General features: G+C 49.3%; 1 protein-coding gene and 1 long non-coding RNA gene across 5 annotated transcripts in view; one reads left to right on the top strand and one right to left on the bottom strand.

Annotated features, from left to right (window-relative positions):
• Positions 1-18814, bottom strand: part of LOC125944159 (uncharacterized) — a 42413-nt gene extending 23599 nt beyond the window's left edge. Inside the window, exon 1 of the long non-coding RNA XR_007466168.1 lies at positions 18663-18814. This is a non-coding gene — a long non-coding RNA (uncharacterized LOC125944159). The remainder of the gene's footprint in view (positions 1-18662) is intronic.
• Positions 1-21212, top strand: part of LOC119446750 (solute carrier family 2, facilitated glucose transporter member 1) — an 81749-nt gene that overhangs the window by 46256 nt on the left and 14281 nt on the right. Inside the window, exon 1 of one of the 4 annotated variants that reach the window (XM_037711283.2) lies at positions 16997-17123. The exons of 2 other annotated variants lie outside the window; for them this stretch is intronic. In XM_037711283.2, the coding sequence (XP_037567211.1) occupies positions 17103-17123 (21 nt within the window). In that variant the 5' untranslated portion in view covers positions 16997-17102. Of the gene's footprint in view, positions 1-16996; positions 17124-17442; positions 17979-21212 lie in introns of those variants that run through there. One more of the 4 variants, XM_037711285.2, reaches the window with a different exon arrangement.

The following is a 21212-nucleotide window of genomic DNA, read 5'->3' as shown; positions in this document are numbered from 1 at the left end:
GGGACAAACTGCAAGAATAACGGATGCGAAGCAAAGAACAAACGTGCTGGGCACCGCTCTTTGTTCCGTGTGTCCTTGCCTTCGTATCCCCGTTTCTCCTTCGGTTTATTCCGCGAAGAATTGGTGTCACTTACTTGCGCGAGATACTGCCGTAGAACTTTCCCTTTCATGACATGCATGCGGATTATTATAATGCACTTCGACTACGCTGCACATTAGGTTTATTTTTTAATTTTTTGAGCGTATAACAATTAATGTTCCACGCTCTGAGAGCCCCAATTCATACATGCCTTTTTGTGGAACACCGCTATGGAGGGCGTTGAATTATTTGAATACACCAAGCGGTCTTTAGCATATTGCAATGTTACAGCACGTCGGCATTCTTTCTTTTCTAGTTTTTTTTTTTCTTTTTCCAGTATGACTTTCGTGCTCAAAGACTTACGAAGCTTTTCCTCCACTCAACCGAGTTGAGCACAGAGCCACTCCTCGTCTGAATAATGTGCTACGCTTCTCAAGAATGGATGGAGTGTGGATGAAGCGCAATGATAATTTCTGTCGAAGGGCGGCACTTCCATTCACTTTCTTGAGTCGAGGTGGAGTGATGAGGGGAGTGATATAGAATACGGAGAGTCACTGCAACTCCTGTCTACACTGTTGAAACTTACGGCTTTATGTCATCGCCATTCATATTACATCTAGAGAGAGAGAGAGAGAGAGAGAGAGAGAGAAACTGGGTGGAAAAGTCAACGAGGTTAACCGGAAGAGATTCTGGCGGGGAATGTCCGTGAGAACTACAGTCTCTTTAATAGGCCTAATAGGAGAGAGAAAAAAAATAAGTAAAGGTAAAAAAAAAAAAGGAAAGAAAGAAAAGAAAATCACACGCACACGCACACACAAACACACGCACACGCACAACAGAACCGTCGCTGACAGTGCAGAGTCACAATTTGTCACTGAGTCCGGTGTCTTTTAAATAACGCTGCAGCAGTGCCTTCAGGGCGGCTCGCGCCGTTGTTTGTGTAGGCCAGCTACCAAGGATGTTCTTTTCTGTTATTGGGCGTTTGTCCAGCTGATCAGTCGTCGCTGAGAGTGCTGCTCTCTGCGGGTTGAAACGAGGGCACTCAAAGGTGTGCGATTGTTTCGTTGCAACCGCAGAATTCACAAAGTGGGCTATTGGCTATTCCTATAAGAAAGGAGTACGCATTTGAAAATGCTACTCCAAGCCATATACGGACTAGAAGTGTGCAGGCCCGTCGTGGAAGGTTGAATGGAATGCGGAGCTGTAAATTAGGGTCCAGGGCATGAAGGCGCGCACTTGTGAAATCAGATGAATTCCACTGCATCAATGTCAGCTCACGCGCAAGCGCGGAAATCAATGAAAAATGCCACTACGTATGGGACCTTGCCCGTAAAGGCGAAAAACACTTTGCGTGTAATATCATGGCGTAAACCCCGTTTCAACCATAAGAAAGATGGATATTTGTCACTAATAACACCACCGGATTGATGCATTGAACTCTGCGCGCGTACGGATGCGAAAAGCAATCATGTTGATTGTTGCTCGTAAAAGGAGAGGCGTGTGTCATTTTTTTCTTTCCGTCAAACCGACATATAGGTCGAAGAGGCAAATCGCAAGAAGGCTCTATATGTCGTATAATGCGATTTATAATTCGCAAGATGCTTATTTGCACGCATATATAGGTGTCGTGAAGCAGGCAAGAACAACAATGACATGCAGTGACAACTCACTTATTTGCTACTCGTCATTTTGAACAATAACCTTCGGCAAATAACTTCCCAAAAGTTTCCTAGAGTGCGCCAACTTTGTAAATTAAATAAAACTTCCCGCCAGTGGAATTGGCCGTCTCATTTGTATAGTAATATTATCTTTCCCTACTGTAAAACTGATGGCAGTGCTGCTGTGTCTTCGCGATGGCGCGCTCTGCGGATTGTTAATGAGCTATTGCTGTGAATGTTAAGTGAAACATACCTTTTGCACTAGTGTGACCGAATCAAAATACATGCCCAACACTTCTATGGACGCGCATCGGACGCTTCTCACTCGTCGCAGGCACGCTGTCGCATCAACCTTCACGCCTATACCAGGGCGCAATTGCGATGTTTTGTTCAACGTTTGTTTCCAATAACTGTCGTTCTCGAGGGCTGCGCGATAACGCTGTTCCAAGCCAATCGCAATTTACCCCCGTCGTCCTCGAGTGGAAATCTGTATGACAAGCATGCCGCTTGCAATTTATATTTCTTCTCGTTTTCGTTCCCAGTGAGCACGCAGCACCGACAACCGAGCTCTGTAGTTAATTGCACCTCGCCTTTCTGTTTCAATGACATTTCCCCCGGTAATATCGCGCAGTGCAGCCGCCGCCACGAGGCATGGTGGAGTGGTGAGTGATACGCGGCAAAATGTACGAGCCGAACTTCGCATTTGTTACTTTGCCGCAAGCACTCTCGTGAGCTCTTCTGCGCATGCAGCGTGGCCTCCCAGTAATAGGCGATGCAGTTGCTGACGTTAGCGTTTGTCAAATGTTCAAAAGACACTGTGTGTGCGACCGCACAAGTGCTCGGGCAGCGTATGCCGAAGCCATTCTAGAGCTGAAGAGCAGTTCTCATTGCTCTAAAGCTCCAGAGAACTATGCAGTTAACTCTGCTTAGCTTCTGGGCAACGTGGCATGCTATATACAGAAATTTTGCAGAAGGACACGAAGACCTTCTCAGTCGCGGAATGGCTACAAAAGTTTTCACACAGACTACGACTGTGTGACTATGAGTGTCATACGTGTTTCTCGTTTCTTTAGGAATAGCTTGCCATCTGCCCAATTGTAGCATAGCGCCAGAAAGGAAATCTGGTGGCTTTTATCTTTCATCTGCCACGAATCGGCCTCCACACTGTCGATGCGCACCAATTATTTTTGTAATCTCACTCTTACGTGTGGTTGAAGTCCAGCAGCGTCTACCTTCCATAAAGCTGTAAGATTCTCATAAGACAGAACGCGTCCAGAGTGTCATAGTGCTCTGCACAAAAGGTCCTGCGTCAACACTATAGCATAAAAGATTACCTTCCGAGTGCTTGCGAATGAACGCGCCTGTTTTTCTTTATTTGCCCTTTGTTTCCATTTCTGTGAATGAACGCGCCAGCCCTTTGTGGTGGCCGGGTGGCGGTATTGTTTAGTCGCCAAGGACGAAATCACGTCGGTCTCGTGTACCTCGCGCTGCGCTTATCGTGAGAGCGCCAGGTCCCGGGAACTTTGCGGTCGCTGGGTGACTGCCTCTTAAATTTGCTCTTTGGCTCGACGCTAGCGCGGTAAGAAAAGCGAGCCGTTTGCGCAGATAGAAGCCTCGTGCGTAGAACGGCAAACAGAAGAATATAAAAAAGAAAAACAGAAAAAAGTCTCCCTGAGCACCTTAAAAAGAGCTAAAACGGCTTGTTTTCTTCCTGGACATCCGCGCGGCAGCAGAATTGCTTGGGTAATGCATGCACGTATGCACGACACGTGCTGCATACTCTGTACGTTCGGTCAACGTACGCGCCTTATATGTGGCGGCGCTCGCATTCCGTGGTCCCTCGTCACTTGCGCCATGTCGGAAATGGCGCGCGCTGTGCTGTGACCGAGGACGGATGTGGACGCGGATGATAGATGAATGTGTAGCAGATCGGCCGCCGTGCCGTTCAGCTGTGACTGTAAGGGGACAAGCGCGAGCGGCACGATAGCAAGCTTCCGCTGTCACTCAGAGCAGCGTTCGGGACTTCCCTTTCAGGGCCCGCGCGCTATGGTTCTTGCGTATACACCAACTTGTTTGTCCTAAGAAGGTGGCAGCGTCCTTACAACGAGAGCTGGTCATTGTCTGTTAGCTTTGATTACTTTATACACATTTCAATAAATGTCTCTGGAAAGTTTGCCGAAAGTCGCCGAAGACATTTGCTATGGCGGTCTTGATCCTTGCGTATACGCTGCTGTGTTCTCGTGATAAATCGAAGGATGATAGTTGTTGTGGGTATACCTCGACGAGCCTTATCAGTGTATATAGTTCGGCCGTATGCGGACACACTCATGTCTGCCTCCTCAGGCTGCCGTCGCTGAGAAATGAAGTCAGTGACGTGTCGTGAGATAAATGCTTGGATCAGCCCTAGCGAGAAAAGTAACACGCCGTGGAGTACAGTGCGGTCGTGTATTCGTGATTACTGCGTCGTTGTTTGCACGCCATTCTGCGGAATAATATACGGCGAAGAATGACCGCACGGAATTGGCGGAACTAAGTCAGCTAGCTTTCGGTAACAGTCCATCTGTAGCGTTCCAAAGTCGAAACTTCCTCAAAATTTATCGAACAGTATTGCCGCGCAGCCAACTGAAGAACAAAAGTTGTAATTCCAAAGTGGTTTCGGCACGAGGAAATACTTCTTTGATAGCAGAGCTATGTTAGTTCCTGTTACTGAGTGGTGAGCTCCATATACATTATGCAAAAACCCTGATGCAAGGACACTAGCTCAGGCCGACCTGTCTGCCTTTCCTTGACTAAAACCTATCTCACTCTCTAGTGCCGTAAGATGTGATGCATGTGTGAATCTTTGGACGTGCTGAAGGTAAATCTCGTCTTGCTATAAATCGGCCTTATCATGCAAGTGCACGCTACGCCACAGTCGTAGTGTCTTCCTCAGATGTTGCTGCCCGTCTACGCGATTGCTCTCACGCAGCCTATAATTACCTTTGTAATTGGCATCTGCAAGTAGTTGCGAAAACCAGCTCAGCAAGTGAAGGACGTCGCATCGCGTACCGAAATGGCTGTGCTTGAGCGCGTCAAAGCGTCTTGTAGGGGTGTAGACAGTTCAAGCTACCGCAAATGACACGCGCAGCTGATCATGAGGTGGACTGGACCTGTCCGTGGAACTTTTTCTTTTGTATTTCTTCCTTCCTTGTTTTTCCTCTTATTATTGTTAATTTTTCAAGACGTTGCGCGAGTACAACTTCGTCGCCCCGTACGTCGTTTCATCCGCCCGAGCACAGCTAGGAGGTGATGAGGGGCACCATGTTGAGCGCAAGTTACACGTTATTTTTTTACTGTTTGCTTTTCCGACTCGCGTAGTTTACGTACGGACACCTCGTGACGGTGTATCGCCTGGCACGCTTTCGCAAGTCTGTCCTCCCCCCGTTCCTCGTTAAATGGCGGCGGCAGCGGCCAAGAGAGGTAGAGCGCCCGTAGAGCTCAAGCTTACGCAGTACTTACTAATGTATGCAGTGCGATGGAGGCTGCAGAGCTGGCGTCACCCGAGCGAAGGCGCGAATTCTGCGAGTTCCTGCGGACGCCGTGCAATTTTGTCCTGTCCTCCAGTAGAGAAGCAGACGACACTGCAAATATTCACCTGTATGTCGTAATGGATCTTGGGAGCCTAATTGCTGGCGCAACTCCACGCTGCTTCTTGCTCGAGTGTCCCTCCAGACCGCGTAGCTTTCTCCATACTGTACGGTTTTGGGGGCGAGACGGTGCTTACACGCCAACGAGAGAGCGGTGGCGGCCATTTGAGAGCGCGAGCGGGGGAAGAATCGTGGCCACTTAGCGGCGCACTATAGACGGCGACGGCCGCCGCCGCCGCTGCTGCGGAGGTTACGCGCGTGGGGCCCATAGAAGGCGGCCTCCGGTCCCGGTCGCCTTGCGCGCCGCTTACGCCGCAGCTAGGCGCCCTTTTCGGGCGCTGTGGCCCGCGTGCTGCGTTTGGCAGCGAAGCTGGTCCGGTGTTGAGAATACCAGTAACGTTGCGTTGCACGATACCCTGGTAGTCACTTAGATCTGCAGGCTGGGTAGCTCGCCAGTCCGCTGACACCGGGAGTTTCCGGTGGTAAGTGACGACGGTAGCACCTAACCCGTGGCTCAAGAAGCCATAGCATGTTGCTAGCGGCGATTAGTCCTACAGACTGTGGTCAGTGACCTGGTAGCTGAGGATGGTCTAGCGGGGCCGTTGCGCGCACCCATATCGGAATTTTGCATAAGGAGCGAGAGAGCGAGAGAGAGAATTATAAATGAAAGACATAGGTGTCCATATCTTATGGCATGTAGTCTTGGAGGGGCTTAGCGTATACGTGCTGAACCAGTACTGGTTGTCGCGCAGGGATCTCATAGCTGGTGTTGAGTCACGCAAGCAAGGGGTAATTGGAGACCTCTGGGAGAGGCCTTCGTCCTGCAGTGAACATGAAAAAAATTTGGCCATTATAGACGCCTTTCTTACTGTTTTAGTTTTTATTAGTTATTACAGTGAGCATGAGTCAAGTCGTAGGCTCGGTTTGAGCGGTAAATTAGATTTTATGCGTAAGTGTCAAATGACCCATTGAGCGAAATGCAGCTCCACTGACGTGAAACCTGGGGAGGTGGGAAACATGCATTGATGCACCGCTAATGGCCTCATACTGCCTTGAGCAATGGCTCATAACCCCGTAAACGTGGCCTCCCCATTACGACGACAGAAGAGGAGTGAAATTCTACGCTGTTATGATGATGACAAACGCGGGAGTGCTCGGCACGCGGGAGCGCTCGGCACGAGCCGCGTGCTTACTGTGACGACGACGATGACAGGAGACGTCGACAGCCCGAGCGCATAAGGTTCTTCACACCTAAAAGAGGCTACTACTGCTGCTACGGGATCCCAGAGCCTTCATACTGGCAGAATTCTCTGATCGCTCATTTGGCGGTATTTCAAGGCGGGATCGCACATGTGCAATCTACGTAAGATGCAAATGTCCCGAAGATGAACGCAATATACCGCGTTGAACGGGAGAAGGATGACGGGAAGAACTCGCACGGAACTTCTGAATATTGCTCAATCCATGACATTCGAGACGATGAAGCGGCGGTGCGGTATTTGAGCTTTTCTTGGCGTAATGGCCACATTCGCGTTCATATGCAGTGGCCCTGAGTGTTGGATGCGGACATGCCATGGCGAAATGCAGTGAGATCAGAATGTCATAGTTTATACTGCGAAATCGTGCACTGTGAAATTGTCTTCCCACACGAATTCTTCATCCTGAATGAAATGACGAAATGACTAAACGAGGCCATCAAACCCCTGTGCACACGCTCCTTAACTTGTGGGACTGTCGCAAAAGAGAGAGAGATCGAGAGAAGGAGGCAGGAAGGGTCAAAGAGGGAAAAGGCGCTTAAATTTAATGAATAATAATCTTTGTTGTTCACTTTCTCGCTACGGTCTTCCCTTACACACTTCGGAATCAACACGCCGCATGATTACGGATCTGTCTCAATAAAGAAGGGACCTTGTTTCTTTCGCGAGGGAAAGTGCCGGAGATAACAAGGACGAAGCGCCGCCTCGCGCAGCAGAGCGGGGCAAAACGCTTTCGCCCCGCAGGCCGCCTGAAATTGAGCAGCCGAGCTGCGAGTGCCGACGTCAGCGGTACAGAAGGACGACGGAGGCGATAGGAAAGCGCCGACCGTCGGTCAACACAGAGGCGCCGCAGTGCGCGTTTCGGGCGGCTCCTCTCTCTAGGTCCACAAACACCGTCATTGACGAGGAACATTAAGAATGAGGCGTTGATAAATTAGTTAAACACCGTACCGTGTTATGTATATGTCAGACCGATATGTCAGACCGACCATTTAATTGGGGTGCTAGAAGTCTGAGGAAAGCAGTGCTTTGGCTGCTCCGTAAAGACGTTTTCGGCAATGAAGAGAGTCACCATACTGCAATAAAACATCGAAAAACTACTTATTGTAATGATGTGGCATAATTCTGTTTCTCATACGAAAAGGAGCCGCTGCCATGGTACCATCTCTTGGTGCAACAACTCCTATTTATGTCAATTAAGCTGCAATACGTCAACAAACAAATACGTTAACAAATAAAGCCGGAATACGCACTACTACTTTCAACACATGTTCGTGCTAGTCAAGAGTGTTCTCATGGCACCGAAACGACCCCTTTTTCAAAAACCTGCAAGTGGCCGTGGCGCAAGTATGGTGTGCGAATAGGGAAAGGCAGTTGCCCATTACTCCCTATACAATAGTATATCGCGTAGCTGCGTATTCATGCGAACAGTCCACCAGCGCGTGCATAATGTTTTCGGTCTCCTCGTCACACGTGCGAAATTGAAAACTTAACATGGTGTGATTGCAACAGAAAATGACTTGCATAAATAACACCAAAGGAACCTTTTTTTATATATTGTAAGAATAGTTTACTAAACTCGACCAGAAAAATTAAGGCCGTATTCTTTCGTGCGCGCGGTGCCGATGCCGTAGACGTCGAACCAAGGGCTGAAACATATTGAAACTGATGTGGATATGTAATATGAAGCGAACTCTGCGAAGAAACCATTAACAACAACAAGGACAACAACATTGAAAAACCAACAGTAATGATAACAACCTTGAATCTAGACGAGCTGTGTGCATTTCAATGTGCGAATCTGGGTAACACAGGGCGACGCTATTCCAGAGCTTTAAGGCGCTAAACGACGCTCCAACTTCAGACCGCAGATTGAAATGCGCGATGGGGAAATGGTACTTTAGATTATTGGGGAAGAGACTCTGCTGTATTAGAATTCAACGGTTATAAACACTGTGTCTTTAATGCGGCTGGACACGCTAATACGAAAACCGTCTCAGCAGACCGTCTAAGCTTGTGAGGTCAAAAGGAGGAAATAGTTGTTAGTGGCACGCCATCCCATATAAGAAAGCGAATGAGCCAATGCAAAACTAAAGGAGTGGCTCAGCCCTGGACCGAAGATTAAAAGGAAGCCTATTAAGGAATTCTTGAGTGGACACAAGAGACGTTTAACCAAAATCTTAGGCGAAGTAAACATGAAAATACCGTCAGTAGGTTTGGTGGTGTCCACATCACCGTCAAATTTTCCAAACAGCATCCTGCACCTGTTTAGATGGGGAATTGTCTTAGATTTGTTCGAATTCCGTCTATGTTCACAGTGCCGTTCGACGGTGGTCCATACGCCGACATCCTCAATGGCGCAGCCAACAAATTTTATTATATGCTTTGGCAGTTGATATTTTTTACTAAGTCATGCCTCGATGAAATGCAATAACTTCGGAATGTAAGCCTCTTCAACCAACTTTTCTCGCCGAACAGACGATAAAAAGGTGAGCGCAGCATACAAGTCCAGCCGGATATTACTGTTCTGTCGAATGTCCTTTCGGGGTCCTCTGCTGGTCTATGATGATGTGTTATAGAAAGACTGGTTGACTTGCTGCCTGCACGAATGCACGCTTGAAGTCTCGGTTCTGCCAGAAGCTCGCCCGCCTAATGGGAATGAAAGCTGTAATAGGGCTATGTGCCTGGGCACTATACGCGCGCTCAAGGAATAGGGTAACAACAAACATATTTCATCTGTATATTCTTCATGCGCTAAATGAGCACCTGATCATTGTTGATTACCCTTTGGAAATGCATGGAGATAGCCGGGGCAATTTCCACTGGGTCACTTTCGATGCGCATGCGCAGACGTTGACGACTTAAGACACGCTCGTTCAGCTACGCTGTGCTTGTTTGGGTAGGGGTGCTGTCATTCTGCGAGAAGTCGCTACACTGCGAGATGGCACAAAGAAGGAAAAAAAAAAAAAGGGGGGGGGGGTTACAAAAAAGAGGTCGTCAGAGATCGTCCGCCTGAGCATTTTTAAGGCACGTTCCGCCTCGTTTGCTTTCATGGACGCAATAAATAACGGAGTCACGCAATCCTCCATCTGTGTTTTGAAAGCCGAGTCCGGCGGACTCCTCTGCTCTCCAGCAAACTGATATATTTTTAACTACTCTTCGCCCGACTCCCGTACGGTGGACGAGTTGCTCTTCGGTCGCGTGCGCCACGTGTCGCTACGTCACGTGGGGTGTGTCGGCCACTTGGCCAATAGGGAGGCGGAACCGCATCGATCGCCGGCGCCGCAAAGCGGACACTGGGTTTCAAGGTCACCGACGCCCGGCGGCCGAGCGCGGCTTGGCGGCAACAGGAGCCGACGGCGCGGGTGCAATCGACCGGCGTTTGTCTGTGCCAGACTCTATGCCGTGGCTTGCCCATGGCTTGCTCACTTTCAACCCCGTGCACTCTTGGCCCGGAGAGATGATAGAGAGAGCGGGCACCGTTGTGTTGTGACGAGAGACGGGGGCCATTTCATCATCACGCCGACGCTTTCGTCATGGCCGCGAACTTCGCGCCAACTTTTCGAGAGAAGCTGTGTTGCTCGGTGACTGTGACCTGCTGGTGGTCGAGAACCTCTTCTCGATTGCCGTGAGAGTCAGCTTTGGTCTGTATGCTCAGTCTGGGTCTGCAATGAGGCCTCGGTGCAAGAGGGGGCTCTTGTTTTGCGCAGGAGCAGGCCAAACGGACGAAAAAACGTGCATGCGTATTAAAAAAAAAAAAAATCTTTTAGCTTTTTCGTTTTCTGTTTATCGACACTATTCAAGTGAATGCCCGGCGCATAAATTTCTTTAGGCACTCTCTAGACCAATTTGTACAATATTTGTCAGCACAAAAAAAAAGTATAAAAAACAAAGATCACCTTTTAGTGAATAATTGCTACAACACTTTTATTTGAGCTTGCTTTTTTTGTTATTACATATTACAAAAACCAGGCAGAAAGGATATAAATCTTCAATTTCCGTAATGACAACAGACATCGCTATTTCATATACTCCCCCTAATTTATAAACCCATAAAGCGGAAATTTGGTTGTTACAACAGGTGACATTATTTGCAGTAGACGTAATATCCTTGTTACAAAAAAAAAAAAAAAAGTGTTCTAGGCTTGCGTGCAACACATTTGTCTGCTTGATACACTCTGTACCGTATACTATTACGAGTTACCAAATTTATTTTTATCCCGGAGTTTCAATATATAGAGTAACTTTATGCAACAATATGTTTTTCAATCAGACCTATGTTCAAAACCGGTGTTCAAACCTTCGTTCAAAAGTATTCTAATGACATAAGAAACCTGTTTAAGGCGCGTTTGCCAATGCTGTTCAGTACGAATGCGTGTACTAATGTAAAGCAGCCATCGACTACAGTGTGTCTGTCTCTCTCTTGCCTTCATTTTTGTAGTGCCAACGGCTCGCACTGTTTTTTTTTTTTTTTTCAGAGCGATCAGTCACTCACTTGCCCAATTATTGACCTTGTGGACTGTAGCGCCATCCTGCAGCAGAAAGCGGCACATCTCCTTTTCGTAATTATAAGCACCGAGAAAAGTTAACTTAGCTGTTCGCTGCAGTAGCGTAGTGTAACTGCAGCATACTCTTGAGAGACAAGCTGTGGTTTAAGTCTTCGCACGATGCGGTGGCACTTATTTTCGCGCGTAGAGCTACAATATGCGCACAGTATTTTTTCTTGACTTTTGTCATATTTTACTATTCAACAGTGATTAACGCGTCTTACTTACATGGTGTGCAGTACAGCTTAGATGAAGTCCCTTTATTCTACATATCTTATCCCGGATATGCAGGACATGAGAGCTTTGGGCACAGTACATGGCTACAAAGGGCATCATAAGTAAATACGCGTAGAGGGCAATGACAAACCGGCTGCAGAGCGGCGGTGTTTACATAAAGAATGCGGGTAAACACATGCACGTAGCATACACAGCGCGCTGGCGCATCTCTTCGCTCGATAATCAATACTGACAACGACGACACATTCTGCTCGACGCGTGGCTCTGTAATGAGTGCCGATGTGGAGCGTTCGCCCAAGCAGTTGTTGCTGTTCGCGACTGCTCCTGTCTGAAGCCGTGGGGCAACGCGAGATAGAAAGAAAGGAACGTAATGCATAATAACTAGGTCCGTGCGCGATCGGCACTTATGAGGCATGTTGACGAGCACCGTCGAAGTTGAGGTTCTCGTTGACTAAGCACAGCGCGAGGCGTCGTCTTTACTCGGCCCGCACAGACCACTGGCCTAGACAAAACCAGCGCCAGAGGGCAGAGATCAGCGGGGAACTGTTCTCACCAGTGCGAGGATTGCTCCGCGCTGTTTGCGTGAGTCAGTGCTAAAACTGTTTGGAACGGTCAGACCTCTCCCCGAAAAGCGGGTGAACTTTCCCTACTTGCTCACTCGCGTTGCTCGTCAGTCGACACAGTATAAGAAAAAGATAACGGGATGGCTGGCCGAAGGTCCTCGTGGAAAAGAAAAAAGCTGGTATGGAACGTCCAGACGTTTTGACCTGTGCGTTAGCCGTTCTTCAGCCGGATGTGCGTCAAGAAGGAAGAAATAGAAAAGGTAGACGTCCTTGCATAACAAAGTCGTGGAGTCCAAAGTCGTGGAACATTTTTCGCCGGATGAAAAGTAATTAAGTCCGGTGAGCAGTGCACATGTCGAAAGCCTAGTCGTTTACGATCTCTTTAAACGCTTTAAAATGTCCATAATAAGCTTTCGAAGCACAGAATCCTGCGCATGATTGTTATGTTGCGCTTCGCCACATTACTTTGAGATACTGCAGCAAAAGCCGTGCACGTCACGTCCGAGGGATGCATCGAAGGAGTAAATCTGTAAGGAGTGTGCTAAATGTTGGCCAGTTACGGCAGTCTTCGCATCTTTTAACTCGCCTAGCAACTTACAGTGAAAAGACGCTAGGACCAGAGGAAATCATTTCCCAATGGTTTGTTGTGATTATTCTTAGCACATTGTTTTGGACGCACGTTGACATCGCCTGTAGGTGGGCCACTTGCCAAGGAGCCTGTTGCACCGATTTACTGCACTGCTTGAGTGGAACTTATATCTGAAGTTTCCTTGGCGTTTTGGAATTCTTTGCAGCAGTGGGACTTTCGTGTTGCCTGCAGCTTGTTTCTGTGGTCGTTGGAACTGTTTCTTCTCGAGTTCCCCTTGCCGCTTGGGACTCGTCCCTTTGACAACCCGACGGGTGTGAATTTTTTGTCCTTTTGCGTTGTGATTGTATGTTTTACACGACGTTAACAATATAAATACCGTTCAGTTTGGATATATTCATTACCCTTGAAGGCTTCCGTAAAACTGAGCAGCGTAATCGGAAGAAAACAAAGCATACCGGCAGAGGGCGGAATTCACGTTCGTTCTCCGCATCGATCGGCTGGTGCTGTGTCCCCAGCGTTTCTCTGCTTGGGGCAACTTACAGGAAGCAGCGGCCACGAGTGGTACACAGGTCAAACACACTCCCTCGACCTTTCCTCTCAGACACCGGGCAGACGCGTTGCGCGGCTGAGACGGGCAGGGAAGGTTCGGCGCGCGGTGGGTCTGCGGAAGATGTACTACGCGCGGCTCGTGACCGCCCGGAACTCCCGCCGAGAGCACACGTAGCGCAGGCGCGTGTACGAGCGCGAGTCCAGCGGCTGCATTGCTGCCTCCTCCACGGCGGGGCCCGCTCTTGACGGCCACGATGATGAAATACAGGTCTTGGCGAATTCATTCGCCGACCGGCTAACGTTTCGACTCGCGCATGTGTGTACTACAGCGCGGAGAAAGCCTAATCACCGCGCGCGCTCGCTCGCGCACGGCTGCCCGGTGAACATTAATAACTGCCAAAGCGGTCGCGTCTTTCTCTCTCGGCGGCCAAGTAATTGCTTTCGACCGAAGAAAACATTGGTGCGGACGAGAGAGGAGGCGACCTTGAAGAGGGAGGCTCTTTTGCCGAGGCAATCGTGGCTTGATCGTGCCTGAGTTTCAGCGCCGCGAATAAGCGACGGCGTGCGCGGGCGACTGTAGAGAGTTCGGCGGCCGCGCGGCTACGCGCTCCTCTTGTTGGCGAGTCATGCTGCCACCGTGGCTCGCACAATACTGCGGCGGATAAGTACCCACCTTGACTTCTTATCGCTCCGAGATCGCAACTGCATGCTTGTCTGTATATAGTTACACCGGAGAGTAATTCTCCACACAAGTTTTCAAACACTTAAGCGACGGCGGAAAGCGGACGCTCGGTGATTTTGAGAAAAAAAGAAAAGACAGGGGGTGGAGGTGCACCAGTGAGAAACAAACGTGCTCAGCGGGGCGTCGTCGTCAGAAAAGTAAAATGCGGAGTTGTTTACGTTTTTCCATTCATCATAAGGCCTTGTCCTCTGGAACTTGTTAACAACCAATGAGGACACGTCCCAGGAGTGCGGCACGCCGTTTATGACGCGAGTTCCGGCACGCAGGTGAACACCGTGGTCGCATCGAAGATCATCGTTTCTCAAAAATTTGTTCGCAGTTTTCACCGAGAGCACGTAGATCACAGCAAGCTTTATCGCAGTTATCGCGCGGATTCGGCTGTGCAGCGGGAGCTCTCAACATGTTTAGGTGGTGAAAAAGACTCGTTCTCATATGGTAGTTCAAAATTAAATATCTACTGTTTTACGTGCCAAAGTCACGATCTGATTGAGGCACGGCGCATTGAGGAACTCCGGTTTAAATTTTACCATTGTTCACCGTGCACTCTAATCTAAGTAGACGAACGTTTTTACAATGCGCCCCCATCGATATGTTCCAGGATCGAATCCACGACCTCGATCTCAGAAGCGCAATGCCCTAGCGACTAAGCTACCGCGGCGGGTATGTGAGAGTTTACGAGCACCCAAAAAGCGTCAAAGAAAGCCACCACACGCATTTGCGAATGTTTCAGTCATGTTTCAGGTCGCTCTCGTCAAACCTTTACACACGGCGGGCGTCTCAAGGCGCTGCTCCTCAGGCGTGTCTTGTTTTAGGAAGATGACTGCTGTGCACGTAGTCGCAGCAACGCCTCCTTGAGTTCACGTATCTCCTACGTGCATAACAACGTTGTACCCGGCAACAGTGGGTGGAACCGGTGCGCGAACATTAGCGCGTCGTTAGAGGAATCGTACTGCGAAGCAATGTCATCACGACGAGCATAGGCGTGGCCCGGTATAGTGACGCTGATGATGCACACGCGTAAGAAGCTATGCAGCTCAGTACCACGAATGTTGCGCTGCAAGCTGCCTGAAGGTGTAGCCTTCTGACAAGCGGTTGTACTTGTTTCCATTGGTAGTGCGTTGTAGCATAACCCCCCCGTACGCTCGATGTCAGGTGTAGCTAAAGGGCATCGGTACTTGGTTTCCTGTTTATGCCACGACTTGCCTCGTGTAGACAGTATAGTGTTCAGAATCTGCCAGCGCAAAAGCGAAGCCCTTGCATGTGGATAATAGAGACTGTGTTTGTTTACAACGGCCAACGCTTTGCCGCTTGTATAGAGGGGTAATGATATGCTATAACGAACTTAGACAATGTCACTTGACTACATTAGGAGCCGTAAAAATATGCCAGGATTCAAAAGCTAAGCCATCTTTAAAGGGGCCCGTATTCTGGATCGTTCCGTTTTGGGGCGCTTTATTTCTGCTTACATATAATGAGCCAGCGGAATGCCCGTCACACCAATGACTCGTTGCGCCGGACGTACATCACACAAAGATGTAGTGTCCCTGAAGGTGATTGACGGAGAAGACAGCCCCTGCGCATTTTTATCTATACATCCACATCACTTTTTCTCCTAACGCGTAAAGTCCAGCCGTTCTTTTCCTGTGCGGTCGTTTCTTTACACGTTTTCGCGTCGATTCCACCGCGAAGAATACATATACGAACATAGAAAAACGGCCGCGATGACTTAATGGCTATGGCGTTCTGCTGCTCAGCACGAGGTCGCGGGTGCGATTCCCGGCAATGGCGGCCGCATTTCAAAGTATATATAGGCGAAGTGCAAAAAACGCTCGGTTCTTTAGATTTAGGTGCACGTTAAAGAACCGGAGGTGGTCAACATTAACCGGGAGCCGTCCACATACGGCGTCTCTCATATCTCACTGTGCCATCTTCGGCGTCAAAGACATAAAAGCGCCATCAGCCTGGCTGCTCATTATCTGGCGCCCCCTGTTTGTCGACTAGCATGACGCCACGGCTCTGAACTTTCCTGCTTCCTTGTGCCTGTCAGACCCTGCAAAACCTTGTTTGCTGGATATTTCGTTCGACATATCCAGCAGTTCAATATATCCGAACCCGCACAATGAAGAATTGCTGTTAATCGTTAACTTCTTTTAAATCTGTTTGAGGTAGAGCAAACGTAATATAGAAATGCCAAAATGAGCACTGAAGAGGTAACATATCTACGCAGCAGTACGGTTCCTACTAAATCAATATCTAATTTTATTCTTGGTGTTCGCGTGCGCAGCTCCCGCCACTTTCGTCAGCTGGCCGGTAGCGTCTCTCGCAAATAAAACTTTTTTTAAAAAATAAAATATTTCAAGAAATAAGTTGATGTACTGATAACAAAGGTGATTTCTCTCTGCAAAAGTTCGTCATTGATTACTATTCACTTGTAATATCAACATTGAAGCGCAAGTAGCTTTATTAAGCGGCATTCATAAAAGCCTTTCTGCAAGATATACACTGCATAAGTATACAGTGCACAATCGCGTGCTTCGCGCTTTATTTGTCGAGGTGGTTTTGGTGGCGGCCGCATGTGTCCCCCCCCCCCTTAGTTCAATAGTACATCCACATTCGAGGCCGAAATAAGGCTTTTACATCAGGGGTCATTATACAGTTTTGGTGGTTCCCAGATAGGGCATAATTCCCTGTATGCAAGTTCGTTATAACCGGGTGTCACTATATCAAGGAGACGCCGCGCACGCGGTTGCAATTGAATCGATTATGAGTGACGTAAGGGCCAGCCACATTGCGCGGGTCTCTTCAAACACTCGACGCACGCGTCGACGTTCGCGAGACGCTCCCCACCTTACGTGCCGAGCGGAAACTCGGTCGCACGCGCGCGCGCGCACGCACGCAGACGGGGACGAGTGAAAGCCCCGCGCTATCGCTGTTTAACCGCCGCGCCGCCGCAGCAGCAGCCGGTTTCATGTTGGGCGAGCGGAGGGCCCTGCAAAACAGGAAAGCTCGGCTTGCAATGCCGATGTTGCCGCGTGCGAGCGGCGGACCACGCCACGCTAAGAATAAAACGTGGCGACGGAGGCACGGCTGTGACGTGTACCGACGTGTGTACTCGCCAGCCAATGGGGGGCCTCCGCGCGCCGCACACCTCCCGGTTCATGTTGCCTGCCAGCCGGTCGACATTCCCGCTCGGGTCTACGCACGTCCGGTCGTCTGCTTTTGCTGCTGCTTCCTCGGCCGCCGGAGTCTTCCGCCCATGCCCTACATACGAAGACCCGTGAGTCCGCTCTCCTCTTTCCCCCATATGTCTAGGCGCGCCGCGAAAGATGATTTTTTTTTTCTTCTTTTTTTTCCGGCGAGTTGTTCGGACGTGCACACCTGTAACGCGGCAGGAGGCGCGACAGATCCATCTAAATGCGTGACGCGAAGCAGGCGCGAACTTGCTCACCCTCGTGCCGGCACATCCACGGTGGTACAACATTCGCAAGCTCAATGTTGTCTAACTGGCAAGGCTACTCGCCTCCAGAGAGAGTCGTGATTTTTTTTTTTTTTTTGTATTAATCAGATTTCACTGATCGCTGTCGCCACTGCACTGGTATGTAGCCCCGAGGCCAACAGGTTCAGACGTGGCCGCCACCGCTGGAGTGCGTAAGGACGGTTGGCGGTGCACGCGCAGTGGAGACGACTGTATCCGCCGTCACAGACTCCTGCCTTTCCTCTTTCGCCGCCTAGGAGCGAAGGAGACTCCGGCCTCGTGCGGAGCTGTGCCCGCCTGCTAAACTTGGTGGAGCGCGTCTACGGAACGGAAGGCTCGTCTTCTTCACGGGAGTTGCTCACCGCCGCCCTCGGCGGATCGTAGCTTTGTTCTTTCCCTGTCTGCGTCTCTGCCGTTGCGTCGGCGACGCATCAGGTTAACGGTGTCGGGTGTCGTGCGAGCGAGCTAGTCGACACTCGGCCGCCGCCGTCACCGCTGCGTCGAGGCTGTGCGGCCGCATGCCCTGCCCGCCGGCGCGTGTCGAACTCCAGCGGTCTCCGTGGCACTGACGCTGATTCGGCCATGGTCCGGCTCGATAACGCCACGCTCGACGCGGCCCGCCTCATCCCGGTGTGGCAGAGAACTCAAGTTCGAGCTGTGAGTCAAATTTTTATTCGTATACGCTCAACCTTTGCCGTAAAAATGTCTGTTGTCAGAGAGAAGGGGTACCGGTCGGTTAGTCACGCTGCTCATTCACGTCATTCATCCGAGTAACTTCACGAGTTCGCGCAACTTCCGTCGCACTCATACCGTATTGCAAACGAAGGTCTGAAATACGCTTTTGCAGACGGGTGTTTCTATTGTTGGAAAGCAGTGGCACTGCATTTACTCCGTTTAAACGCTGTAAACGACACACCAAGTTCCGTGATAACCTTTAGTAAATGATGGACGTTGAAAAATCATTTGATAGCACGTACACATCAGCTAAATAAAAACAATGAAATAAGGAAGCTGTTAGAACGGCAAAGAGCTGCGTGATACTAGTGCTGCGCGACCATGCCGGTTATCGTGCATTCGTGGAAGCCAACGAGAATGCGCTATCAAAAGGGCGCAGGTAAGAGCTGTGAACCATGGTTGTGCTCGGGCCCGTTTCTTATTCGGGCGACTATAACGATGGCTATTACATGTGACCACCGTCGTTGTGCTCGCCTGTTTATAACATTTGGGCTGTTTAGCAGTAGTGAACGAAGCCATATCTTAAAGTAAGGCAGCTGTCAATTCATAGGCGTCCGCGGAAGAAAAAAAAATAAAAATAAAGAAAACTGAAGTTTAGGCACTTACACGGTATTGGAACTGACTCTGGCTGATGCGACGGCCGTTGGTGCCGTGCCATCGCGGCCGTTGCCAGTTCAAAGTTGTGGCATTTGCTTGTCACATAGAGGGCATGCTTGCACGAAGAGGCCAACCTAAGGAAAATCTGGATTCAAAATGCAACCAACCTATACTGGAATGTTATGTACAAGACCGGCGCCATAGTCTGCTAGACAAGCCTCAACTTTGTTAGTGGCTATGCAGTTAAATTCGTTTCCCTGTACATCGGATCAAAGGACGGTCTATTTCTGTTTTCCTTATCTGTGGTTGTGCAGCTGCAGTGGTCAGAAATGAGGCCCAATATATAGCGGTCGTCAGCACAGCGTCCCAGTTCCTGAGGAGTAACGGTGAATGATGCGCACCGAGTTTTTCGGTCAAGGTCGAAAACGCAGATACGATTTCTTTTTGCCTACACATAATTTCTGCTCCGGGAATTTGACAAATAACGTGTTCATAATTCGGATTTTAAGTAGTGCAGGCCATATGCGAATTTGAAGTCAATCACTGCTGAAGGTATGCTTATATAATTTTTCGGAAGAAGCACCAATTTCGAAGTTTCCGGGTTCCCAAAATGTGCGGACAGACACGTTGATATTCTACGTATGTTTGCCACATATTTTCCTAAACACTTCTGTACGACATACTATACTGCGTATAGAACATCTGTATATTCGCTATGTCCACTTTGGAGGCGCGTATCTGGAAACTGCTGCTATTGACCCGGTCTTCTTAGTGCGTATTTTTATTTGGACAAGTGTCTTGTAGCCTCTGAACCAACGGACCGCGTATAGTCCGTTTACTGTAATCGAGTATAGAAGGCTACGGTTCTTCCGGTGGCAACCGTTCATCAGCTTGGTTATGTTTGCAGCTACTACGTGGTGTTTTGACTCACGCCGACTTGTACAGTACTGTGTGTAACCTTCTCCAAACAGAACGGAGCTGGAAACGGGGTTGCATTCCGTGGATGTACACTTGCCCGCGAAATGTGCAACAATGATGCTAGGTCCCATAGGGTCGGCATCTTTACTGCCCTATGAGCAACCAGTGATGAAGCTTGAGCAAACAGAAGCGCTGTAACGCACAGTCTAGAGAGGCGTAATCAGATTTCAGTAGCCCATACATGTTGTGCTTTCGCGGCGGCAAAGTTTGGCGCTCACCTTGAAACACAGGTGTCCTCTCACATGACTGGGCATCGGGCGCTGGAATGTGACAGCGCATTCGCTCCTGTACACGAGCGTGGCCCTAAACTGGGCCTGGCTGGACGCCTCTGGCGAAAACAAGCGATATATGCTGGCATGCGTCTTTTGTTCGAAACGTAAGTCGTCTCATTTTTGTGTATTCCGTAGCGGAGGACGCCACAAATTTTTATTAGCGCGATGAAAGTTCCGTACCGCCTCCTGAGTGCACCACTGGTTCTCCGTTGCGTGACCTCCCACGAGGGAGGTGAGACAGACGCTTATCTCCATGCCTAGTGCAAAATAGCCCAGTGAAGCCACAATCGTTGTATGTATACTGCCTTCACGGCATACGATATGCGTATGCTAAACGCAGCATCCTTCTATCTTTAGCATGACTTTGCAACTAGTTGCAGCCGTTCGCGTTTCTTTCTTTCTTTTTTTTTTTTTTTTTTTTGTCGCTAAGCTTCGATAAGCAGCTGGCGTTTCTTGCCCTTGTGTGGAATCCTGTGGTGTATCTGAGCATGTGTGTGGGAAGGAGACATTCGTGTTCCGCCCTGGAATATACGTGCTTCACGCCTAGAGGGCGCTGAAAACTTGACACGTGTTAAGTTCCTTTAGAGACGTAGGCACTTGCTTCGGGAATGTCCATGCTGTACGTCACATTCGCGTGCGCTGAAGGGCCTGCGTATACCGGTTTGAAGTTGAACTACCGTTATCCACATAGCAAGAAATTCGCCCACGTACCTTTATGTGCAGAAAAAGTGGTAGGATCGGGAATTACAGTTCTTATGGCCCTTACGTGGCGACATGTGTAGTTCTGAGACACTGTATAAATAGCCGTTGTTGCTGGCTCGACGGAGTCTTTTATCGTTGGCCGAGACGATGAATTCACGCAGTAGAAAGCATGCAGTTGTCGACGGGGAAATCCTGCACCTGGCACTGTCTGGCGCAGTACGGGTAAACCTTCGCCCATAAAGTCGAGGCCGTCTGCTGTTCGAGGTAGTGATAAAGCAATGCTTCGTTTAAAGCAAGCTATGCAGCTTATAGCTTTCACGTTTCCGCTCGAATTGCAATAGTCGCGGCGCCAGCCTTACCCGCAACTTTTGTGACCGTGTGTTCGAAAAATGAACGGAGACAAGCATAAAAGAAAAGAAAAAAAAAAGGAATACTAAGGCAGGCGCTAACGGTACTGAGCCATACCACTTTGAACTCGACGCCTATTCCAGGTTATTGTGAATTTTTTACTTACTCTAGACGTTCGCCTGTTTTCATGCAATTCGTAGCAGGCCACACTCTATGTAGGCTGCACTATTATTATCTACACGCGGCAACGGCGCCTTCA

Source organism: Dermacentor silvarum, chromosome 3, assembly GCF_013339745.2.
Source record: "Dermacentor silvarum isolate Dsil-2018 chromosome 3, BIME_Dsil_1.4, whole genome shotgun sequence".
NCBI classification, from domain to species: domain Eukaryota; kingdom Metazoa; phylum Arthropoda; class Arachnida; order Ixodida; family Ixodidae; genus Dermacentor; species Dermacentor silvarum.
Note: the sequence above shows the minus strand (reverse complement) of the source record. Positions and strands in the feature narration are given on the sequence as shown.